Source organism: Puma concolor, chromosome B4 (assembly GCF_028749965.1).
Source record: "Puma concolor isolate L17-30 chromosome B4, mPumCon1.1.hap2, whole genome shotgun sequence".
Taxonomy (NCBI): Eukaryota; Metazoa; Chordata; class Mammalia; order Carnivora; family Felidae; genus Puma; species Puma concolor.
This window is the reverse complement of record NC_141673.1, coordinates 132192423-132216121: the sequence shown is the minus strand read 5'-3', so window position 1 is coordinate 132216121 and position 23699 is coordinate 132192423. Positions and strand designations below refer to the sequence as shown.

At 42.1% G+C, this 23699-nt stretch overlaps 1 protein-coding gene across 3 annotated transcripts in view; it reads left to right on the top strand.

Annotated features, from left to right (window-relative positions):
• The first annotated feature begins 10257 nt into the window (after positions 1 to 10257).
• Positions 10258 to 23699, top strand: part of DHTKD1 (dehydrogenase E1 and transketolase domain containing 1) — a 51830-nt gene continuing 38388 nt past the window's right edge. For 2 of the 3 annotated variants that reach the window (XM_086714952.1, XM_086714951.1), the window contains exon 1: positions 10258 to 10512. In XM_086714952.1, coding sequence (XP_086571078.1) covers positions 10356 to 10512 — 157 coding nt within the window. In that variant the 5' untranslated portion in view covers positions 10258 to 10355. Of the gene's footprint in view, positions 10513 to 10636; positions 11419 to 23699 lie in introns of those variants that run through there. The other variant, XM_086714953.1, reaches the window with a different exon arrangement.

The window sequence follows — 23699 nt, the reverse complement described above, 5'->3', positions numbered from 1 at the left end:
CAGAGCCTGGAGCCTGCTCCAGATTCTGTGTCTCCCTCTTTCTCTGTCCCTCCCCCGCTGGCATTCTTTCTCTCAAAAATCACCAAACATTAAAAAAAAAAAAAAAAAAAAAAAAAAAACGAGTGAAAGGGCGCAATACTTTAGAGGAAACAATCATAGACTGTCGTTTCATTTTTATTTAATAATTTTTTTAGAGAGTGTGTGTGTGTGCACAGGGGAGAGGGCCAAAGGTAGGGAGAGAGAGAATCTTATGTAGGCTCCACACTCAGCACAGAGCCCAACATGGGGTTCAATCTCACGACCCTGGGATCATGACCTGAACTGAAATCAACCCTTGGATGCTCAGCCGAATGAGCCATCCAAGTGCCCCAACTTCTATGTCAGTGGTAAAGGAATGGGTGTAATTTCCAACTTATTTGTCGTTGGGAAGACTGTACTGCAGACACAATTATGTTTACATTAAACTTCCCTAAATTTTCCCCATAGAAGCTGTAGAAGTAGCCATTCGTATTGTGTTTTGCTCCCTTTCTTCCATCTTCGTGAAAGACTCATCTAAACCCTTTGGTTTAAATTTCTCATACCCAACATTCAATGTCAGTTTAATAATAATGACATAAACTGTCATCTTTTGGTACTTCCTACATTGCAAGTTCTATGCAACTATTCTTTTATTATTTTTTATTATTTTATTTTTAAAAATATTTTTCTTTTTAAAAAATTTTTTTAAGTTTATTTATTTTTAGAGAGGCAGCACAAGCAGGGTAGGGGCAGAGAGAAAGGTGAGAGAGAGAATCAACTATTCTTTTTTTAAATTTTAAAACAGCTCAATCATAATACAGCTAACATTGCTTATTTACTATGGGTCAGGCATTGTTCTAAACATTTATATGCACTAATTATTTAATCCTTACAATAATCCAATGTGACAGGTACTATTAAGCCCATTTTACTAATCGGGAAAATGAGGGACAGAGCAGTTAGGGAACCTGTCCTCGTTCCCAGCTGCACTGTCAGTGCAGAGCCCAAGGAGGGGTTCGATCCCATGAACTGTGAGATAATGATCTGAGCCAGATCAAGAGTTCTGAGGCTTAACTGACTGAGCCACCCAGGCACCCCACCCCTTCCACTCATCCTCATCTCACTTAATGGCATCAACATCAACTCAGTTGTTCCAGAAGCAAAGCTAAGAAAGGGACAGGGGATGGGTCACTTACCTCAAGGATATTTTCTAAAGGAGCAACATTTACAATAGTTTTCTTTATTTTTTAAATGTTTATTATTTTTGCGAGACAGAGACAGAGCGTGAGCAGGGAAGGGGCAGAGAGAGAGAGAGGGAGACACAGAATCCGAAGCAGGCTCCAGGCTCTGAGCTGTCAGCACAGAGCCCAATGTGGGCTTGAACCCACGAACCATGAGTTCATGACCTGAGCCAAAGTCAGATACTTAACCAACTGAGCCACCCAGGCACCCCAACAATAGTTTGCAAAGACAGTGTGTTAACATGATAGTTGTTATGGCTCTGATGAAATGATGTGAGAGGAAGGAAAGTGAAAATAAGACCATGGCACAAGTAAAGAATATGGTTAAAAAAAAAAAGGTACTTTAAAAATACACTCCCTCCTTCACCAAGCAGCAGGAGAGGATAAGGAGCTTGTTACAACCTGATGTTGTCCTTCAGTTATTCATCCTTGACACCTCTTTTTACTTGCATAACTCCTATTTCATTTTTAAGGTTGCAGTTTATGTAATCCTCCAGACTAAGTAACATTTGCCTCAGTTACATGGTTTCATAGCAGCTCATGCCCACCCTTCATGATTCTTTTACAATTATAATTAACTATTTATGTGATTACTTCTGTCTGACATTGTAAGCTCCTGAAAGTAGGGACCATGTCTGACTTTTTCACTTCTATATTCCAAAGAACCTAGCACAATGCTAGCATATAGTAGGTACTCAATAAATATTAAGTAAATGCCTGTTCCTTTCCATCAGATGAATATATGCCAGACTGATTTTCAATAAAGTAAAATAATGTCAAAGTTCTATTGTGTTAGGTAGGAGATGGGAGTCACTGAGTTATACAATGCTAGAATTGGAAGTACTCTCACAGAACACTCAAGATAAATACCACTCAAGCAAACACTTAAAAAAAAAAATCATTATCCCCACTCAAATACTTTATCTTTTGGGAGACAAGATAAACAGAGGAAAAAAATGTTCAGCTGAAAACACTGCCTCTATGTGTTATGGGAATTCAGGAAAGGAAGGGGTCAGCTTGCGTGCATCAATTAGAGGTTTCACAGAACACAGGTGGGAGACCTGGGCTGCAAGTCTCAATGGTGACAGATGGACTTTCTGAGAGAGTGAGCATAGAGATGAAAATCAGAAGTTGGAAAAGGAAAACGAGAGAAAAAGCATTCAGAATAGAAACAAAGGATAGAGGACTAATAGGACAAAGTGTCATGGCAGCCAGTGGAAGAGTCGCAAGATTGAATGCATGGATAACAGGCCAAAAGGATGAGCACAGTGCATCCTGCAGTCATACATTTGTAAAAAGGGTCACATAGCTATGGTAGGTGGTCTCTAAGATGGCCTTCAATGATGACTGCCTTCTGGTCTTCACACCCTCATGTAATCCCCTCTCCTTGAGCCTAGGCTGAATTTAGTGACTAACTTCCAGTGAGTAAAATACAGCACAAATGTTAGTGTTAGTGTTAGTGTTAGTGTTAGTACCCATGTTAGTTTACAAACACCAAGATGCAGCTTCCTCTCTCTCTCTCTCAATCTGAGGGCAGCCAGTTGCCATATGGTGACCTATTCTTCAGAAAGGCACACACAGCAAAGAACTGAGGGAGGCCTCTAACCAACAGCCAATGATGAATTCAATCTTGCTAACAACTACATGGGTGAAATGAAAGTCCATTCTCCCCCAGATGAGCCTTCAGATGAGACCACAATCTCAACTAGCAGTCAGACTGCAACCTCGTGAGAGGCCTGGAGCCCCAGGTACTGAGCTGAGCTTTGTCTGGATTATTGACCTACAAAAACTGTGAGATAATATGTTTGTCTTTTCAAACTACTACATTGTGGGGTAATTTGTTATACAGCAACAGACAAATGATATGATAATAATCAAAATTATTTATATATTTTTAATGTTATATGTTATATATACTCATATATATATACACATACACACATATATGTATGTATGTATATATATGTATGTATATATATATGTGTGTGTGTGTGTGTATATATATATATATATATATATATATATATATATATATATATATTGATAAGTTAGATATATTCCACCGTGTAGGGGGGAAACTAATGAGAACAAAGAGAAGAACTTTGGTATTAACCCAAGGAAAGTAAAGATATTAAGAAGTAGTCATTAAAAAAAAAATTTTTTTAACATTTATTTATTTTTGAGACAGAGAGAGAGAACAATCAGGGGAGGGGCAGAGAGAGGGAGACAGAAAATCTGAAGCAGGCTCTGTGCTGTGAGCATAGAGCCCAATGCAGGGTTCAAACTCTTGAACCATGAGATCATGACCTGAGCTGAAATCAAGAATTGGCCACTTAACCGACTGAGCCACATAGGTGCCGCAAGAAGTAGTCATTTTTTAAAAGAATTTCTATTAATCAGGAATTAAATGAGATTAAGTAACAGTAATAGAGAAAGATGTTATTTTTTAGCCTAAAAGATTCATTGGAATAAATTTCACCTTTTGCTCCTCAATTTCCTGGGTCAGAATAGTTGTTCATATTTACCTTACTCTTCTTAACATCTCTAGTAAAAGTGGGCAGGGGTAAGGAGGAAAAATGAAATTAGTTACCTTTGGCAATAGATAAATTTTGGGTTATATATAAAAAAGAATAATGCGTGTATTGCCCCATTATCACGGTAATTTGAAAATTCTTTTTAAAAAAAGTTGCTGATGGAAGAAATTAGTCTACCTTCAGAAGTATACATTTTAGCATGCTCAGTGCTTCAAATAGGGCAAAGAACCCAAGGAAAGACCTTTCTTCAAAAATAAAATAGACCTGTTTCCAGCTTGGTGAACTGACCATTCTCATATTTGAACATTCTGTTAATAAAACAGAGTAAGCTGTATAAAGGAGGAAAAACTTTTCCCTCTACCCTCCTAGACTCTCTGGCTGGGATCCTTCAAATTACAGATAGACAAAAGACAGATTAACAAGAATAGAGTTTATCAACACATGCACTGTGTGTGTGCAAACACAGGAGAAATTCAGCGATGAGTAACTCAAAGGAGTGGTTAGAACTTGGGCCCATATGGCATCTTAACAGAAGAACAATAAAGCTGTAGAAAATATGAGACAAAGGAAACAGGGTTTAGGCTTTCAGGAGTGGCAAACTGTGGAAAGGTAAACATAAAAGGGAGTCAATGGAAGGTAAGGTTTATTTTAGTGAGTTTGTTATGTAGATTCCTCTGGTGCCTTATCTGAGCTGATTAGTGTCTATAGTTGTGTCCAGTGATTAAGAATCATCCTGCCCTTCTTATATTTGCTTTTATATTTTCTTAAATTGCCTTCAGCTCAAAATGATCCTTATGCCAGTGTGGCATATTTTGGAGTGGCATACCATGAACCCCTTTAGAGGATTCCTATTCTAGAATATTCCTATTCTCATGCTCAATCATTACTAATTGTCTTGTACCCTGACACACACACTTACTTATCAGGCCTCATGCAGGCTCAAGATCATTACATTCTAGGAATTATGCTGAGAGCCACTACCATGATTAAGACCTTGTAATAACAATATAATAATAATAATAATGATAGCAGCTAATATGTATTGAGTATTTACATTATGCCAGGAGTTGTTCTAAAGTGTTTTATAGTTGGCTACACCAACACCATTAGGTAGGTAGTATTACAATTCCCATTTTACAGATAGGGAAACTAAGACTTAGAGTGGGACTTGGCCGTGGTCCCAAAGCTAGCAGCAGGATTTCAACACAGGCTGTCAGACTCTAATATCCATACATTCACTGGACAAATGTTTCTGGGGTACCTATTTTGTGCCAGGCCCTGTTTTAGGCACTTATGATACAATGGTGAGTAAAAACTACAACAATCTTTATCCTTAGGGAGCTTACATTTTAGTTAAGGGAGATAGACAAAAAATGAGAAGCAGATTGTATGGTATGTTAGGAAATGATATGCGTTATGGTAAAAATAAGAGTGGAGTAAGGGGGAGCAGACATATGAGGGGTGATGAGGCCACTGGTGATTTTAAGAGGGACATCAGGGCAGACCTTTCTAATTTTCAGTTACAGTTTTAAAAATATTTTATAAATGTTTAAAATTTAAAATATAGCTTTTTATTTTAAGGACGTTATAAGTAAACTCTACACCCAACGTGGGGCTCAGATTCACAACCCTGATATTAAGAGTCACATGCTTTACTGACTGAGCCAGCCAAGCGCCCCTAAAATTTAAAACATTTTTAAACGTGAAAGATACAGGGGCGCCTGGGTGGCGCAGTCGGTTAAGCGTCTGACTTCAGCCAGGTCACGATCTCGCGCTCCGTGAGTTCGAGCCCCGCGTCGGGCTCTGGGCTGATGGCTCAGAGCCTGGAGCCTGTTTCCAATTCTGTGTCTCCCTCTCTCTCTCTGCCCCTCCCCCGTTCATGCTCTGTCTCTCTCTGTCCCAAAAATAAATAAATGTTGGGGAAAAAAAAAAAAAAAAAAACGTGAAAGATACAGAAAATCATAAACCAAATATCCATGTTCTCCTACAATTTGACAAATGCTAAAATTTTGAAATACTAACAGAGATAACATTTTGAAATATTTGTATCAGAATTTTCAGAAGTACTACAGCATTGTAGAAATCATAAAAGCTGCTGTCCCACCCATTCTATTCTTCTCCATGCCCCCCGTAACCAATTTACTGAAATTGAAATGCATCCTACCTAACCATATACTTATACTTTTACTATATATGTACATATTCATTAAAAACACATAGACTAATTTGGCATATTTTTAAAATTTGTGTGAATATCATTCCTGTCAAATCTCCCCTCAACTTTATATTCTTGGGAACTATTTATGTTCTATGAGTACATCTAGTTCATTTATTTTTAATTTCTGTGTGGAATTCCATGGTATAAATAAGTTAAGCCTACATTTTCCCCTTCTCCTCTAGTGGCCCAATACACTTTCTTTTACTTTTTATAGAAAGCTTTAGAATAAAAAACTTTTAGAAATTGAAGGAACTTTAAAGACAAGGTAGACCATGAGGAAATAGAGTGGTTGTATCCTCCCAAGGTCACATAGCCAATCAATGGAAAAAATAGAATTAGAATCTGGTAGCCTGATACCCAGTACAACACTCAAGCAACTATGACAGCTTTACCTTTTTTTTACTGTTTTAATTTATTTTTGAGATACAGAGAGACAGAGCATGAGCAGGGGAGGGGCAGAGGGAGAGGGAGACACAGAATCGGAAGCAGGCTCCAGGCTCTGAGCTGTCAGCACAGAGCCTGACGTGGGGCTCGAACTCACTGACTGTGAGATCATGACCTGAGCTGAAGTCGGACGACTGAGCCACCCAGGCGCCCCGACAGCTTTACATTTTAATTCTAGTTATCTATATAGAACTGTACATAGAACCATCTCTACATCACTGTATCTATCCTATGTAGATGTAACATAAGAGTAAATAAGAGAACAAAACATTTGTTTTCCAGGAATAATGAAACTATTAAACTATATAAAACTGTAGTTTTATAACAGTATTAGTAGTTTAGTAATGATTATAATAGCTCTTTTTCCACAGTCTGCTATGTATTTTTTTTAATTTTTTAATGTTTATTTCTTTTTGAGAGAGAGAGAGAGAGGCAGAGTGAGAGCAGGGGAGGGGTAGAGAGAGAAAGAGACACAGGATCTGAAGCAGGCTCCAGGCTCCGAGCTGACAGCACAGAGCCCGACGCGGGGCTCGAACTCACGAACCGTGAGAGCATAACCTGAGCCGAAGTCGGACGCTTAACCGAACGAGCCACCCAGGCGCCCCTGCTATGTATTTTTTAAATTGAATGTTACAATTTTTAATTCAGGCAATAGCAATATGAATCAGATATTAATTCTAGTTATGAATTCAGATATTAATTCATTAAATCTAATGAATCAGATTATTAATTAATTAATAAGTCTGACTCAGTGTGGATGAAGTATGGCAAGGTCAGGAACGACCCAAGGCCGGAAGACCATTTAGGAAGCTATTGCGGTACTCCTGGAGACAGGTGCTGATGGCCCAGACTAGGCAGTAATGATGGAGAGTAGAAGGATTTGAGAACTATTTCGGATATACTGTACTTGGGGTCCAGAGACGGGATCTATATCATCTTTATTCCCAGTTGCTGCCTAGGTTTTTGCACATTTCCCTGCTGATTTGAATCCACACGTTAAGGGGGGGCTCTGGGTGGGTCAGTTGGTTGAGCCTCCCACTCTTGGTTGCCGTTCATGTCATGATCTCACAGTTTGAGCCCCAAGTCAGGCTCTGCACTGTTAGCACAGAGCCTGCTTGGGATTTCTCTCTTTCTGCCCTAACCCTGTTTGCCTGCGCATGTGCGCTCTCTGACTCTCTCTCTCTCTCTCAAAAAATAAACATTTAAAAATAAATAAATGAATCCATGCCTTATGGACATGCCATACCTTCTTCCTCTGCTCAGCGTCAACTGCCACCTTCCTACTTGTTCCTCTTCATTCACCAGAGGCTTCAACGCAAGACGAAGACCTCAATTCTGGACATTTCCAACCTGATATTAATGTTCCAATGGCAACTTGCCTAAAGATCTGACCTCTCAGTTCCTTGACCTTCACACCTCTGATGACATTTTCCACACTCTACTTTAGCCATTTTATCATTGTCAAAATTTGCATCACTTCAATCATCACATCAAACACCCCATTTTCTGCTAAGATCTTCTGTTCTAGCTCAGATTCTCAGGCACCCCCAGTTTACCTATTCTTCAACCTTGTTGGAATCGCCAGCCCACTGGCACCTCCCTCCTTTTATCAGTCCATTCTTATATTTCTAGCCTTTTTATTTTCAGCATAGAGTCCATTTTTTTGTTTTTAATTTCATTCTCTAGTATCTTTTTTTAAAATAATTTTTAATGTTTATTTTTGAGAGAGAGAGAGGGAAAGACAGGGTGCAAATGGGGAGGGGCAGAGAGAGAGGGAGACACAGAATCCAAAGCAGCCCCCAGGCTCTGAGCTGTCAGCACAGAGCCTGATGCGGGGCTCGAACTCAGGAACCACAAGATCATGACCTGAGCCGCAGTCAGCCACTTAACTAGCTGACCCACCCAGGCACCCTTCTCTAACTAGTATCTTAGACATCTTTGTCTCTTGGCCTATTATATCTGCTTGGAAAAACTATAGCCCTGAATGGATCTGGTCATCATCCTTCCCACCTTCTCTGTACCAAGCCAAATGAGCACTCATGGAGAAAATCACAAAAGAGCAGAAATTGTTATCACTTTCTATTCATGGTCACCAACCTCAACGGGGTGGCCCCCAAAACTTTAGGACAATCTACATTTCACTCCTCTCCTCAATAACGGTTTCGTACTGTTTCTACCATTCTCAACTCTGACTTGCCTTGCCACTCCCCAGCACCTTCTTGGATAATTCTTTGGGGGTAAATTATAGCCTCATACTTTACATAGAAGAAATCCCCTCAGAATTCCACCACTGAATCTATTACTCCAATTGCTTTTGTACCAATCTTCTCTTATTTCCACCTAAATCAATGGAAGACATGTCTCTCCTCGTTTCCAGCATCCTCTGTGCTTGGATCACATCCTTTCCCACCTCTGCATGGACTTCAGTCTATTGGATTATCCCTCCCTTCTGTATTTTTGATTTAGTACTTTGTAATATCTTTCAAACATGTTCTGGACTCTTTGGTGTTAAAATTATAAAGAAAAAAAATCATAATCGCCATAATCAGCTTCATCCCTGAAGATCCTGGTCTGGTGTCCTTTCCCCTTGCAGGTTTCCCTGGCACACCTGTTTGTACTCCATGCTGATTGTCTATGCTCGCAGGGTACTTGCACAGGCAGGTGTCCAAGCATCTCTCATACTGTGTGTTGAGTTCACTCTGCAGCTGGACTGGGAACTGATTAAGGGCAGACACTGTTTCTTACGAATCTTTGTAACCTAGCGAAGTGCTCTGTGGGCACAGTGGTTGAGTGAGCGAGGTGGAGAGATATCTTGTAATGTTCTAGAAGTATGGTGGGGGGCGGGGGGTACAGCTGCACCGCTGACTGGAATGGTGGATGACTGGCTAGGGAAGGATTCAGATCCCTTTCATTGCCCCCCACCCTCCATTGGCAGGTAAGTGGTGGAATAAATTAGTTGGGGAAATTCTGTCAGAGATGGACCAACAGAGAATCTCAAATATCTCCACACTGCCTGATTTCTCTTCACTTTTATTTTATCCCTTTCTTGCAGGCTCCTTCTCTCCTATTTTCTACTTTCTTCCTCAATGTTTCTTTTTTTTTAATTTATTTAAAAATTTTTTAATGTTTATTTTTTGAGACAGAGACAGAGTGCGAGTGGGGGAGGGGCAGAGAGAGAGGGAGACACAGAATCCAAAGCAGGCTCCAGACTCTGAGCTGTCAGCACAGAGCCCGGCTCTGGTTCCCGGCCTGAACTCACCAACTGCGAGATCGTGACCTGAGCCGGAGTTGGAAGCTTAACCGACTGAGCCACCCAGCCCCGCCCCCCCCCCCCCCCCCCCCCGCCTCAGTGTTTCTTAAGAAAAAAAATAAAAGGAGCGATATTGATTTTCTGGCTCCTTCAGATGGCCTTTCCTTCTTGAGTCCCTTGGTTTCGGTCCCACGACTTTTTTGCACCCTGTCGCTGATTTTTCCCTTCGGTACGAGAACCTGTCTCGTTCTGTGTGGTCGTGTTCGCGGGCTTCCAGCAGAGGGGTGGTGGGTGAATACTCCTGGCTGGGGTCTGCAGGATACATAGAGATAACGAGTTTTGTACCGGAAAGCAGATGACGACGCCAGGCTCTGCACTCCCGGCTTCCCTCTGCTGCCAGAAGCGCACGCCTGGCGCCAGAGCCCAGCAGGTGGCTCCGCCCCTCCGGCAGCTTACCTGGATTGGCTCCCAGGGGCAGGCCCCTGGCCAATCAGGCGCGGGGGCGTTGTCTCGGGCGGGGCTTCCGCTTCCCGCCTCCCGCCTCCCGCTTCCCGCTCCTCCCCCTGCTCCGGTTCCAGGCAGCCCAGGATTGACCCCTCGTATTCAGGCGACTGCTGCCCCTTGTCTTCCGCCCCGAGTCCAGGCGAGACATGGCCACGGCCACTGTGGCAGCAGCAAGACGAGGCTTCTGCCGAGCCCCTCCGCTCCTATTCCGGCGCGGCTACCAGACAGAGAAGGGTGTCTATGGCTATCGGCCGAGGAAGCCCGAGAGCCGGGAGCCCCGGGGCGGCCTGGCGCGCCCCTCAGGTCGGGGATAGGGCCGTGCCGTGCACGTAGGGGCTGGGGAAGCAGGGGACTTCCCTGACAGGCCTGAGGTGGGATGCTGTTGTGGGAGAGGCTGGACTTCTGGGGGTCTGCACTGTGCGCTCAGGCCCATAGGGAGTAAGGGGAGATGAGGGGGCCAAGGAAGGCAGGTTGGGCAGGGGGAGATTGTCAGTGTGAGGGTCACCCTCTGTCCAGCCTTAGTAGGTGGGGAAACGTGAAGTCGGGGTCTCGGCATTGGATCCACGCGTGGGTGATCTTCCCATCGCTCGTGTTCAAACTGGTTTTGTGAGGTCTTGTCTTTTCTGTTCCTTGGATGTAAACTTGTGGGAACTTAGCTCTTGCGCAGGCGGAGCTGCGGGAAAAGAAGAGCTCTAAGATCTCCCAGCTCGTTGAGCTTACTCAAGGATACATTTCCAGGGCCATCTCTAAGGCTCTTGTGAGCAGAATGTGTGGGGATCACGACTGTACAGCTAGGGTGAAGAGGGCAGTTAGCTGGTGGTTGGACCACAGCATGGTAATAATTATTTGTCTCCTTGGCCTAACTAGCCTCTTACTTTAATTTCAGAGTTTAAGATTCTTTGCTGAGTTCAGAACCATGTCACTGATGGTTTTAATGGGTTAGAAGACCTGAATATTAGTTTTTGAGACCTCTCTTTGTATGCTCATGTACAAAAAATCTACTTGGGGTATTTGGTTTGTGCCACAAAGTTGTGATGCATTTAATCTTCACAGAACAGATGAATACAGATTGATTATTAGAAGAAGATCATTTGGCATCTTTGATCCAGTTACTAGATTGACAATGAAGATCCTCTTCATCATATAAGTACCTGAACTTTGACTCTTATATTACACACTGGGACCTCAATAGTTTGCTCTTGACCTCAGGTGACTTTGATAGTAAACCTGATTTCTCTCTCTTAGATGCAGTGGGGTTCCTTTAGGTTCATTTTGGCCAAATAGATTGTTAATCCTTGGGGATAAGACTATTGGTATCTTATTTCACTTTGCAAATCGAGTGTCAAGAATTTTCTATGTCAGTTATTCTCAAAGTTAAGTGTGTGTTCAAATCATTTTGAATTGATTTTTAAAATACCATTTCCCAAGCCTCCCCCACCCCAGGGTTCTAATTCAGTGGTCTGAGATAGATTTCAAGAATATGGATTTTTATCAGGCACCACTGGTGATTCTTTAGCAGAAAGGCTATAGCTATCTATGGCCAAATACTGTTATAGTCATAACTCACAAGTGTAGGACATGTTTGACAATCTCTTCTTCGTTTAAGATCATATTAGTGTGTGTTCAGTGCATAATTGTTGTGATCTTGTTTAAGGTTTTCCCTCACAATTGGGCCTCTATTTGATTCTTATTTATTTATTTAGAAAGAGAGAGAGAGACAGAGAGCAAGCTGGGGAGGGTCAGAAAGAGAGAGGGAGAGAGATATCCCAGACAGGCTCCCTGCTGTCAGCACGGAGCCCAACGCAGGGCTCAAACCCACAAACCATGAGATCATGACCTGAACCTGAACCAAGAGTTGGTCACTTAACTGACTTAGTGACCCAGGTACCCCTCTATTTGATTCTTCAGCCTGGCAGCTGAAAACTAAGCCTTGCCTTGGAAAACCTAGGCCAGTGGTTTTTACCTGGAAGACTGTATCCAAATCATTTTGGGAGCTCTGGGCTGGTGTGGCTTGAAAAAATATCTCTGGGGTTGATTTTATATGTAATCCCTTCCCTCTTCCCTCATCACCAAATTGACTTTTCCCGCTCCGCTCGCCCATCCAGACTAGTAATGATTTTGCTATACTGTGAGGTGCTTGGTGACTTTGAAAGTTCAGTATTGAGTTAGGACTGAACGCCAAGGGTGTGCTCATGTGGTATTGGGAGGAAAGAGTGAAATCAATGCTGGGAAATAATTGTTGCACAGTTGCAGAATCTAGCTTAAGAAATTCTGTTGCTGGGGCACCTGGGTGGCTCAGTTAAGCACCTGATTTTGGCTCAGGTCATGATCTCACAGTCTGTGAGTTTGAGCCCCACATCGGCCTCTGTGCTGACAGCCCAGAGCCTGAAACCTGCTTTGTATTCTCTGTCTCTCTGTCTCTCTGTCTCTCTCTCTCTCTCTCTCTTTCTGTCCCACCCTCCCACCCCACTCATGCTGTCTCTCTCTCTCTCAAAAATAAATCAAAACATAAAAAAAAGAAAAATTCTGTTGCTAAGGGCAATCTTTTATTCTTATTTTTTTTTAAATTCATTTGCTTATTTTGAGAGAGAGAATGAGAGAGAGGGAGGGAGAGAGGCAGAGAGTGAGGGACAGAGAAAATCTCAAGCAGGCTCTGAGCTGTCAGCATAGAGCCTGACCCAGGGCTCAGTCTCATGAACTGTGAGATTATGGCCTGAGCCAAAATCAAGAGTTGGACACTCAACTGACTGAGCCACCCAGGCGCCCCTTCATTCTTCCCATTTAAAAAAAATTTTTTTTTACCATTTGATTTAATTTATTTTTTAAATTTACACCCAAGTTAATTAGTATATAGTGCAACAATGATTTCAGGAGTATATTTCTTTTTTTTTTTGATTTTTTTTTTTTAACGTTTATTTATTTTTGAGACAGAAAGAGACAGAGCATGAACAGGGGAGGGTCAGAGAGAGGGAGACACAGAATCCGAAACAGGCTCCAGGCTCTGAGCTGTCAGCACAGAGCCCGACGCGGGGCTTGAACTCACGGACCACGAGATTGTGACCTGAGCTGAAGTCGGCTGCTCAACCGACTGAGCCACCCAGGTGCCCCAGGAGTATATTTCTTAATGCCCCTTACCCATTTAGCCCATCCCCCCTTCCCACAATTCTTCCTATTTTTTAACTACTGTGCATAAAACGGAAAGGCAAGTGGTCCACTTTATACCTTTTTCAAAATTACCATTGCATGCAGATCTGTAGCATTTTTTTCTTCTGTTTCAGAAGGTACCGGTTATTTTGTAGATCACTGTCTCCTACTAGCCTAGGTGGGAGAAAGGGGGCAAGGAGAGTTGCTGTCACTTCTGGTAGCATCTCACCGTCAGGACTTGGTCAGTATGTATCTGCAAAGGAGATTGGAAAGCATAATTTTTATTCAGGTTGGCCATGTATCAGCTAAGAATTATCTGGGGAAAATACTGAAAAATAATTAGTAATCACCACATTCCACCCCTTTGGCCACTCAAATAACCTAAGCTTTTTTTTTTTTTTTTTTTTTCCCTTTTATAGAATGGATTCTGTCTCCTCTATTCAGTTTTTGAGTCCAGTTGAAAGTCTGTTATCTCCCGACAATGTGCAGTCCTCTCTGTCAGGACTGGTTGTGTCTGCTAATGCTTTAGAATTTCATGAACTGCTATGCACCCCCTACTGACACATTCCATATACAAAGAAAACTCCCATCTGGAAAAGAAAGGAATGAGGAACTCTAGTAGTCACTATTCAAACCAGTTATCAAATCCTGCTGGAGAGGAATGATAAGAGCTCCTTTCCTTGGCGATGTAGCAAGTTCATAACATTCCCCTGGCTTTGCCGTGTGGGTCTTTCTTTATCCATCGTCTTCTGTGGCCATCTCTGCCTTGGACGTTGGGGAGTATGCCCTCCTTGGGGGCTGCTCACCGTCCACAGCCTACCTTATTTTGGTAAGGTTAGGAACCCGAGAGTTACTTTAGGGGGTTATCAACGACACGGTTGTTTTTACTTAATTTTTTAATTTTTAATGGCCGAAGTTGGGATTTCTTTGGCAGTACAGTTTTCTCATGAAATTCATAGGCTTGCAGTCTTTTTGCTTGTGGTCATTTTATGACCAAATTGCCCCCAGACAAAGATCTCCTCTAGAGCTAGTTTTTAAGCCTGAAAACTCCAGTCTTTTATTTACTTCTTCTGTGCTCCACCCACTCAGCTTCCTAAACATAGAGGTGCTTACCTTGAGACCATCAAAAATAATAGGCTTGAGTGGGAAGGTAATACCCTTGATTGGAACTTGGAGGCTCAGCGTCCCTCATTGCCTAACGGGGAATGCTTACTGGAAGGTCCTTGAAGAAGGGTTTGTCTGTTTTCCCTCTTGGTAAGACAGCTTCTTCAGAACCACTTTTTATAATTGCCTCTAGTTGTCCAAACCTGCTAGGATCTGCCTTCTAGCAGAGCTTAATTTCCCTGCATCTCTTCTTGCCAACTAGCTCGCTCTAGCTTGACCTCATCTCCCTCCCAGGGCTTTCCTGAAAGTGACAAGAAACAACAATCACATGCTACTGAGCGACAGCTCCGTGGACATACAGTCTGCCTTGCAGGACATCACCGGTGACAGTTTTACCACACGTTTTGTCAGATAGCATAACACAGTGCTCATTAGCTTTTTAGTCTGAAACATCTGGGTTCTTGGTACCTACCGCCTGACTGCTAAGCCAAGGTCATATGTATTTTAGGCTGTTATGGTAGCAACCCACCTCGAGTACCAAATGGTGTATTAGATAGGGTAAGTTCAGGGGCTGTGTTGGACACGTGGAGGAACAGTGACCTAAGTGAGACGAATAAAGGTCTGAGCTGGTATGACAGTTTTGCTCTGCAAGGTCCGAAGGGGTTCAAGCTCCTTCTATGTTGTTTCTTCACCATCCTGTGGGTGTTGCTGTCTACTCCAGTCCAGGATGGCTCATCACTGCATCCACACTGTGCAGCAGGATGGAGGAAAGGGGGAAGGGAAAGAGGACACATCTCCCTTTAAGGGCAAGACCCCAAAGTTGCACAGATCATGGCTACTACCTTCTCATTCATCAGAACTTAGTCACATGGGCAACTGGCTGCCTGGAAGGCTGGGACGTGTATCTTTATTCTGCATGGCCGTATATTTGATTATCACCATGAAAGAGAAGAGAAAATGGATCTCAGGAGTTGTAGTAGGCTGTGCTACAGACATATTGTAAAAATGTGGGGCAAACAACCCACCTTCAACTTTTCACCTCATACTTCATATCAAATCTTGAGCACTGTGTTTCTCAAAGCCTTGCTTTCTGTTTTCACTGTTGGGATCCTAGCGTAGGCCTTTAATTCTGGTCTGCTGCTGCTGCTGCAAGAAATATTAATCCAGGTGCTCCTAGCCAAATCTACGGATCCCTGAGGAAAAGTTTTAGAGGGTCTGTGGCTTTTGCACAACTGTGTGTGTCTATTTTTAGGCAAAGGGCCTGTAGCTTTCATTGAATTCCCATGACTTCAAAAAGATAAAACTACTAGCCTCACTGCTATGAAAATTTGTAGCCTAGTGTCTTGCTACAGTTTCTCTAAAACATTGGTTTCATTGAGTTATTTTCTTTTTAAAAATTTTTTTAAATGTTTATTTATTTATTTTTTATTTATTTATTTTTTTAATGTTTATTTATTTTTGAGAGAGACAGAGATAGAATGCGAGTGGGTTAGGGGCAGAGAGAGAGGGAGACACAGGATCTGAAGCAGGCTCCAGGCTCTGTCAGCACAGAGCCCCATGCGGGGCTCGAAGTCACAAGCTGTGAGATCATGACCTGAGCCAAAGTTGGATGCTCAATCAACTGAGCCACCCAGGCGCCCCTCATTGAGTTATTTTCTTAACTCAAGTCTCCAAAGGCTCTATTTTGCCTCTCAGAATAAAATCCCAGATTCGTTAGCTTGATATTGAATGCCCTTCATGTTTCATGACCCATTCTGCCTTCTTTCTTACCTTTCTCTGACATAAATTCCCCCATGTTCCAGCCGTTATCCAAGGCTCTCCCCGCTCATTCTGTATGCCCTTCCACTTCATACCCATTCTCCATGGCTCATCTCCATTCCCATCTCCTCTGTAACATCTGTCTAGACAACTCCAGGCTATCCTAATCTGATCTCCCTCAACTCTCAGTCCGAGAGACCCCTTGGACTCTACTGAACTTTTTATGACTGTGTGCAGTTTCATATAGAGACCATCCTCTCATGCTGTAAGATCCTGCTTGGTAAGCTCCTTTTCTTACGTTCCTCTCAGCTCTATATTTAACTGAATACTTATTAAGTGAGTTATTCCTACTAAGAAATGGAAATATAATTCTGTATATGCAATTTATTTGTGACATTTAGCGCATTTGAATTTTGAGTGTATAACCGTAACACCAATTATCAAGAAAGGAAGCACTGTATACATTGGGTAATATACTATATTACTATGCTTTAGAAGAACTAATAATTTCTTTTTGCTCATGAACACAATGAAGACTTGCTGGGTTTTTCCTTAAATTCCATATAAGTGGGTGCTTATGGTCAGTTCCGTTAATTAGGAGTACATGGTTTAATTGGCTCAAGTCTTTTTCCTTTTTTTATTTTTTCAAAAAATTTTTTAAATGTTTATTTAGTTTTGAGAGAGAGAGAGAGAGCATGAGTAGGGGAGGGGCAGGGAGAGAGGGAGACACAGAATCTGAAGCAGGCGCCAGGCTATGAGCTGTCAGCACAGAGCCCAACATGGGGCTTGAACCCATGGACCGTGAGATCATGACCGGCTCAAGCCTTTTTCATGACACCTGCCAGTTGTCCTAAAAGGTACCATCTTGGTTGAGAGAAATGATTGGGTTGGTTGGTGGATCATGTCCACAACTCTTTGGGATTGGCAAAGTCAATCGAAGGACAATCCGTCCTGAAAATGGACACATGGCATCCTCCCACATCCAGGGTGACATAATGAGATGGGATACGATCAAAGTTATGGTGCCTCCCTCCTCCTCTTTGCCTTTCCTTCATCAGCCTTCTTTTTACAAATATTTATCTTGGCTGAAAATCAATGCCTGCATGGGGCAACTACATCATTCACTAAGACATCCATTACATTAAGGCTTTAAAGAGATATTGAATTTGCTTCTAGTAACCTCTTAAATGACAGTGGTTTCACTAGTTAAAATTTGACCTGTGGTGAGTGTTCTTTGTTGCTGGCTATTAGTAACAGCTTGTACTTTAACCTCTGTAAACCTCAATTCGGATAAACTTCAGTTTATTCATCAACAATCCCAATTGAAAATGAAGGAGTGCCGATTCAGGAGTATCAATGTCATTATGGAGGATTCAGATTACAAAAATATGGCAGAACTTAGGGACCAGCAGGAGATGGGCGCCATAGGATTTCAAGCAGCATTTAGCCGTTACTGACCTTGGCACTGAGCTTTAGTAGTTGAAGTGAGGTTGTGGGTATGTTGCAAATTAGAAATAATAGGAGCCTTTACTGGACTCATGAGAAAAGCAGTTGAAGAAAATCTTAATGCATTAGAGATTTTTAAAAATCTAGATAATTCTGGGGTACAATGCAGACCAGAAAAGGCTAATGACATTAGCCCTTGTACTTTTTTTTTCAAATGTCTTACTGATTTCCAGTTCTCTCATCCTTTTTGCTGTAGGCTCTGGACTTCCCTTTTCAATTTTTGTATAATATAATGGATAAAACATTGGACTGAAGTCAAATATGCTTGAAGGTAGCTTCTTTACTACCTCTGTCACATTTTGCAGGTCACTTAACCTCTTTGTGCCTCAGTTTACTCTTCTGCAGATGAGGAGACCTATTTCAGAGTTGTTGCAAGAGTTGGGTAAGATGACGTGTGTGAAACACTGAGCAAAAGTTAGTACTTGTTATCATTCACTATCAATCTGTGATCCTTACTTATCTATCTTGGCAGTGATTTAAGAAAGGATTAGGAAAAAACCTAGAAAGGACCAGAACAAGGTTTTTTTTTTTTTTTTTTTTAAGAATGAAATAAATTTTGTTTTATTTTATTTTATTTTATTTTATTTTATTTTATTTTATTTTTTAAATGCTTATTTATTTTGAAAGAGAGAAAGAGCACGCGTGTGTGCACAAGTGGGGGAGGGGCAGAAAGAGGGAGAGAGAGAATCCCAAGCAGGCTCTGCGCTGTCAGCTCAGAGCCGGATGCAGGGCTTAATCCCACAAGCCCTGAGACCATGGCCTGAGCCAAAATCAAGAGTCATACGCTTAACTGACTGAGCCACCCAGGCACCCTGAAATAATTTATTTTATAAAGATACTGTATTTGTGGTGGAAAGATAAGGTATGATATAAAATAAACTCAGTTGCACAGCCTAGGTTTATCTGAATTTGTTGTACAGAATATAATAGTCTGGTACAAAGTCTTGCCTTAATTTCTTTGTTTTTTAAATGTTTATTTATTTTGAGAGAGGGAGAGAGAGCTCGGAAGAAGGGGAAAGGGGGAGAGAGAGAAGGAGAGAGAGAATCCCAAACATTCTACACTCAGCTCCAGAGCTCAATGCAGGGCTCTATCCCATGAACCTGTGAGATCATGACCTGAGCTGAAACCAAGAGACTGATGCTTAACCAATGGAGCCGCCCAGGTGCCCCTGAAGTCTTTGTTTTAATGTGGTTATTTCCAAAGTTCCTAAGCTGAAATTGGGTGGGGGGTGGGGGCGGCCATCACATTTTAATGGGGTTTGAAGAGACTTCAGCTATGAAATTCTCTTTCTTGGAATCTTCAGTCATTTTATAGATATCCAACATTCCCACTTGCTATAAGCATATGCTGCCTTGAATGTAAGAAACCCATGGATATGATCTATGATCTATGGGGGGAGGCTGTTTATGACCAGATGATGAAAAAGAACTGTATTGACTTTTAGATTAAGTACTAAGTTTAGTTTATGTGTCAGTGTACTTCATGCTGGTTAATACGAACCCTTTTTTCCTGAAAATAAAACACTCTTCAGTGCCCCGACTGTGCTTGCTTACAGAGAGAATAAAGTAATTGATGTAGATATCCTTATCATAATTTTTTTTTTACCCCTGTATCGGCAAAGGTTCTTTTGATCACAAGCAACAGAAACCAACTGTGGCCACCTAAGGGGAAGCGGGGACTTTATTTGAAAAGATACAAGGATATCTTCCAGAGCTGAAGGATGTGTGCAGCAACCAAGCCTCAGCGGGGGAGAAAACCAGCACTAACTCTGGGAATATTGGCAGAAGCTGTGTGTGGGCCCACAGAGCACAGCTGTTAATGTACTCAGCTCCTGTGCTACCCATAATGCGTGTCAGGAGTCCTCGAGACCACCCCTACATTTAGAGATTCGCCAGAACCTCATGGCGCTCAGCTTATAGCTGTACTCATGGCTCAGATTCATCACAGTGATGTAATAAGGATACACAGCTGCACTGTCACGGAAACCAGCACAGGCACCGTTGTGCAGGAGTCCTTGTGCTCTCTCTCCCGTGAGGGGTGATACAGAAACACTCCTGTTCATGCAACATAAATACAGCAATATATGTGCCGTGTCACCCAGGGGAGTCCATTTGAGATTCGTCGCCCGAGGTTTTTATTGGCAGACGTCCATGTAAACACCCTCTGCCTGTGCCAAAATTCCAGACTCCCAGAAGGAAAGCAGGTGTTCAGCGTTAACCATGTTGTTTGCACAAACAGGAGGCATAGTGGACCACCCGTGTCTCCCTATCCCAAGTCATAAATTCTGGAAAGAGTGAATCTGACCCACTTCGACTCAGGTGTCTTTGGAATCCATTAATTGGGAGGGAGGCAGAATGGAATGAGGTAGACGTGGTCTTAGGAACCCACTCCCTGGAATGGGAGAGTGCAGTTCTTGGGAAAGAGGGGCTCAGGGGCATCTGGATGGCTCAGTTGGTTAAGCATCCGACTCTTAATTTTGGCTCAGATCATGATCTCATGGTCATGGGATTGAGCCCCGCGTGGGACTCTGTGCTGGGCATGGAGCCTGCTTAAGATTCTGTCTCTCTCTCTCTGCCCCTCCCCAGCTCGTGTGTTCTCTCTGTCTGTCTGTCTGTCTGTCTGTCTCTCTCTCTAAAAAGGAAAAAAAAAAAAAAAAAGAGGAGCTCAAAGTGAGGTGGAAGATGTATTCACTGAAGCTCTTATACTGCATGTTTGAGGGCTCTGGCTCTGGAAAACTTGCATCACAAGGATTCTGTGACTCTCTTACAATATGCTGAATCTCAGGACTTCATTCAGTTAATGACAAATGTTTCTTGAGCATTTGCTATGTGCCAGTCTCTTGAGCCAGAAGCATGCCTTCAATATTTTCCATTTTGTTTTGTAAAGGAGTGTGTATATGTGTTGTTGTTTTCCCTATTCTCTCTGGCTTCTTAGGGATTTAAACATCAAATTAAATTCTTCTGAACTTCTATAGATATCCTGAGTATCAAGTTATTTGGTTGGTAGTATACCTAGCATGAAGATATTCATTTTTCTTTTACAGTAATCCTTTGACTTATTTATACAGTGATATGAAATTCTTTTTATGAACAATATATGTATTCAATGTGTTCTCATCCTTTGAAATCTTATAATATCACTGTTTGCTACAAAATATAGATGAAGCAATCATATCTGGTGGATTTTTTTAGTATTTATTTATTTTTGAGAGAGAGAGAGAGAGAGTGTGTGCAAGCAGGGGAGGGGCTGAGAGAGAGGGAGACACAGAATCCGAAGCAGGCTCCAGGCTCTGAGCTGTCAGCACAGAGCCTGATGCAGGGCTCAAACTCATGAGCGGCGAGATCATGATCTGACCCAAAGTCAGACACTTAACCAACTGAGCCACCCAGGCACCCCTGATGGATTTGAAACTAGAATGTAGTCAATTAATTAAAAAAAAAAAAAAAAAGTTCTTTAAAGCAAGGAGTATGGTAAAGAAGTGAGAGATGCTTCATGTATTTTGACAAATGTATTTCTTCTTGGATTTGTTTTTGCAAATCTTTAAAATTAAGAGCACTATGGAAGCAATCTGAATGCAACATCTCTCCAGATTTTTATGATTTCTCCCCCCACATTTTCTTTCTCCCACAGCACCAGCCTTAGGAACAAATATAACTGATTTTTACAAGCATAAAGCCCACTGGTGAGGACAGGTACACTGGAGTGCCCTACGAGTGCAGTAGGCAGCAAGTCAGGATAACATTTGAAGAGCTGTGCTATACATGTTTGCCATTGAAAACTTAGCAAATAAGCGAAAGAAAAAACGAGGAATTTTGTACAGGATAATCACTAAATTTTTGGTCCATTTCCTTTATGTATATGGGATATATATACACACATTCACATATATAAAGTATATAGATACTCATATTATGCTATATAGACTAGGTAATGAAATATGCATTACCTACTATACATATATACATTGTAACAAAGAGCAGGCTCATACTATTTATACTGTTTATAGTTGTTTTTTTCATCTATATACACTGACACTTTTCTGTGAAGCTTCTCCTACAACATTGTTTTGTAATGGCTACTGATACTAGATGGAGATTAGTTGATAACCCTAGGGCGTGTCCCCCTGGGGGCTGGAGATTTTCAGAGTTAGAGGACGAATGTGGGGGGAGGGGGGATGTCCCTGAGGAATGAAATTCCACCTTCAGTACTTGAGGGGTCAGTGTGGTGATGAGCAGCTTCACCTCCCATTGTCCTCTGGGAGAAAGCAGGTTCCAGTTAGGATAGGGGTATAAGGAATGTTTATGGAGGAGGGTAAGAATGCGGAGAGGTTGATTAATCATGGAGCAGATTCCCAGAGGTCACAGTGGAAGGATCTGGGAGGCAGAGTGGGACGGAATATGGGATTGGGTCTGGAAAAAAGAAACCAGAGCAAAGGCAGGAAGAGGGTCTGAGAGAAAATAGATTGCCAGGATGGATGTGGGATGTGCCCAGAGGTGTGGAGGGGTGTGGACCTCTCTCTCTCTGGCTCTGCCAGAATAGTAGCTTCCACACGTCCCTGGGAGCGAGCAGCCTGCTTTTGTGCCAACTCCCATGCCATTGCTCTTAGAATGGCATGAGAAGCCTGGGGAACAGTTAGAAATTGGAGCAATAATCTCTGAGTTGATGTGGGTTCACTAAGAGAATGTTTTCAATAGGGCTGCTAATTTGAGGATGGTGATGATAACCGTGCATATCTACTATTAGACTTGCCCCACTAGAGATGTAGTTTTGTACATGTTCCTGGAAGCTGTGGAAGGTGCAGGAGATCACCCAGAGAGAAAACAGCTTGAGAAAAAGGCTGTGGGCAGATCTGCAGACCACTAATATTTTAGAGATGGACAAAGAAGAGGAGCTCCTTCCCCAAAATGACTGAGGTTGCGTAGCCAGTGAGTTAGGAGAAAAGCCAGGATTTGGTGATGCCGCAGAGCCCAGGGAAGAATGTGGCGTTTTTTGTTTGTTTTTTTGCTGTTTTGTTGTTTTCTGGTGGGGAGGAGGAATATGTTTTTAAGGAGTGACCGGCGGGGACAATGCTTTAGACATGGTCTTTCTGGATTTTAGTCACAAATGTGAAGGTTTCCTACTTTATAACACAGCAATTGAGAACTTCAGTAAGATTCAGAATAGAACCCTATGGCAATTTATATGACTTATCTCCAGACTGGAATCGATTCATTTACTGGGATTGTTTGATTAGCTTACCAATTTATTAGACATAGCATGGATCGTCCTAACTGTTGCATCAGTGCCAACACATCCTTTACGTATTCAGTACCTCTCTGTTCTTTCCTGTCAGCCCGTGACAAGACACATACTTTGCTGTACTCTGAATACAAAGCACCTATGTAGCTCACTGCATGGCAATAAATGTTCATAAAATGGTCATTAAATGTTTCAAAATATGCTGAACTTTTCTCTGGGTTCTAAGAATAAACACATAAGGTGAAAAAATGTTCAGAAAATGTTCAGAAATGGTGGATCTGCTCATCGTCAGGGATTTGTGCTGTTTGTAAGGCTGCCTTGATGAACTGAAGGTTAGCGGAGTGTGGGCATGAAGGATTTTTTTTTTTTCCTTCAAATTTTGGAATAACTTTCATATGGAAGAGGGAAGAAAATCAGTTTGGGCTCAAAATAGAATCATCATATTGGGTTCACTAAAAGATAATGCAACTCCTCCAAGCAGAGACTGAGGAACCACTCATTTAGAGCTTTATAAAGGGTTTGTTTCCTGTTTTGTTTTGTTTTGCATTATGTGAGTAACAAGATCATTAAAAAAATTATTTTAAGTTTATTTATTGATTTTGAGAGAGAGAGAGAACATGAGCATGAGTGTGCGAGCAGGGGAAGGGCAGAGAGAGAGGGAGAGAGAGAGAATCCCAGGCAGACGCTACACTGTCAGTGCAGAGCCGAACTCCGGGCTCAAATACACGAAGCATGAGAT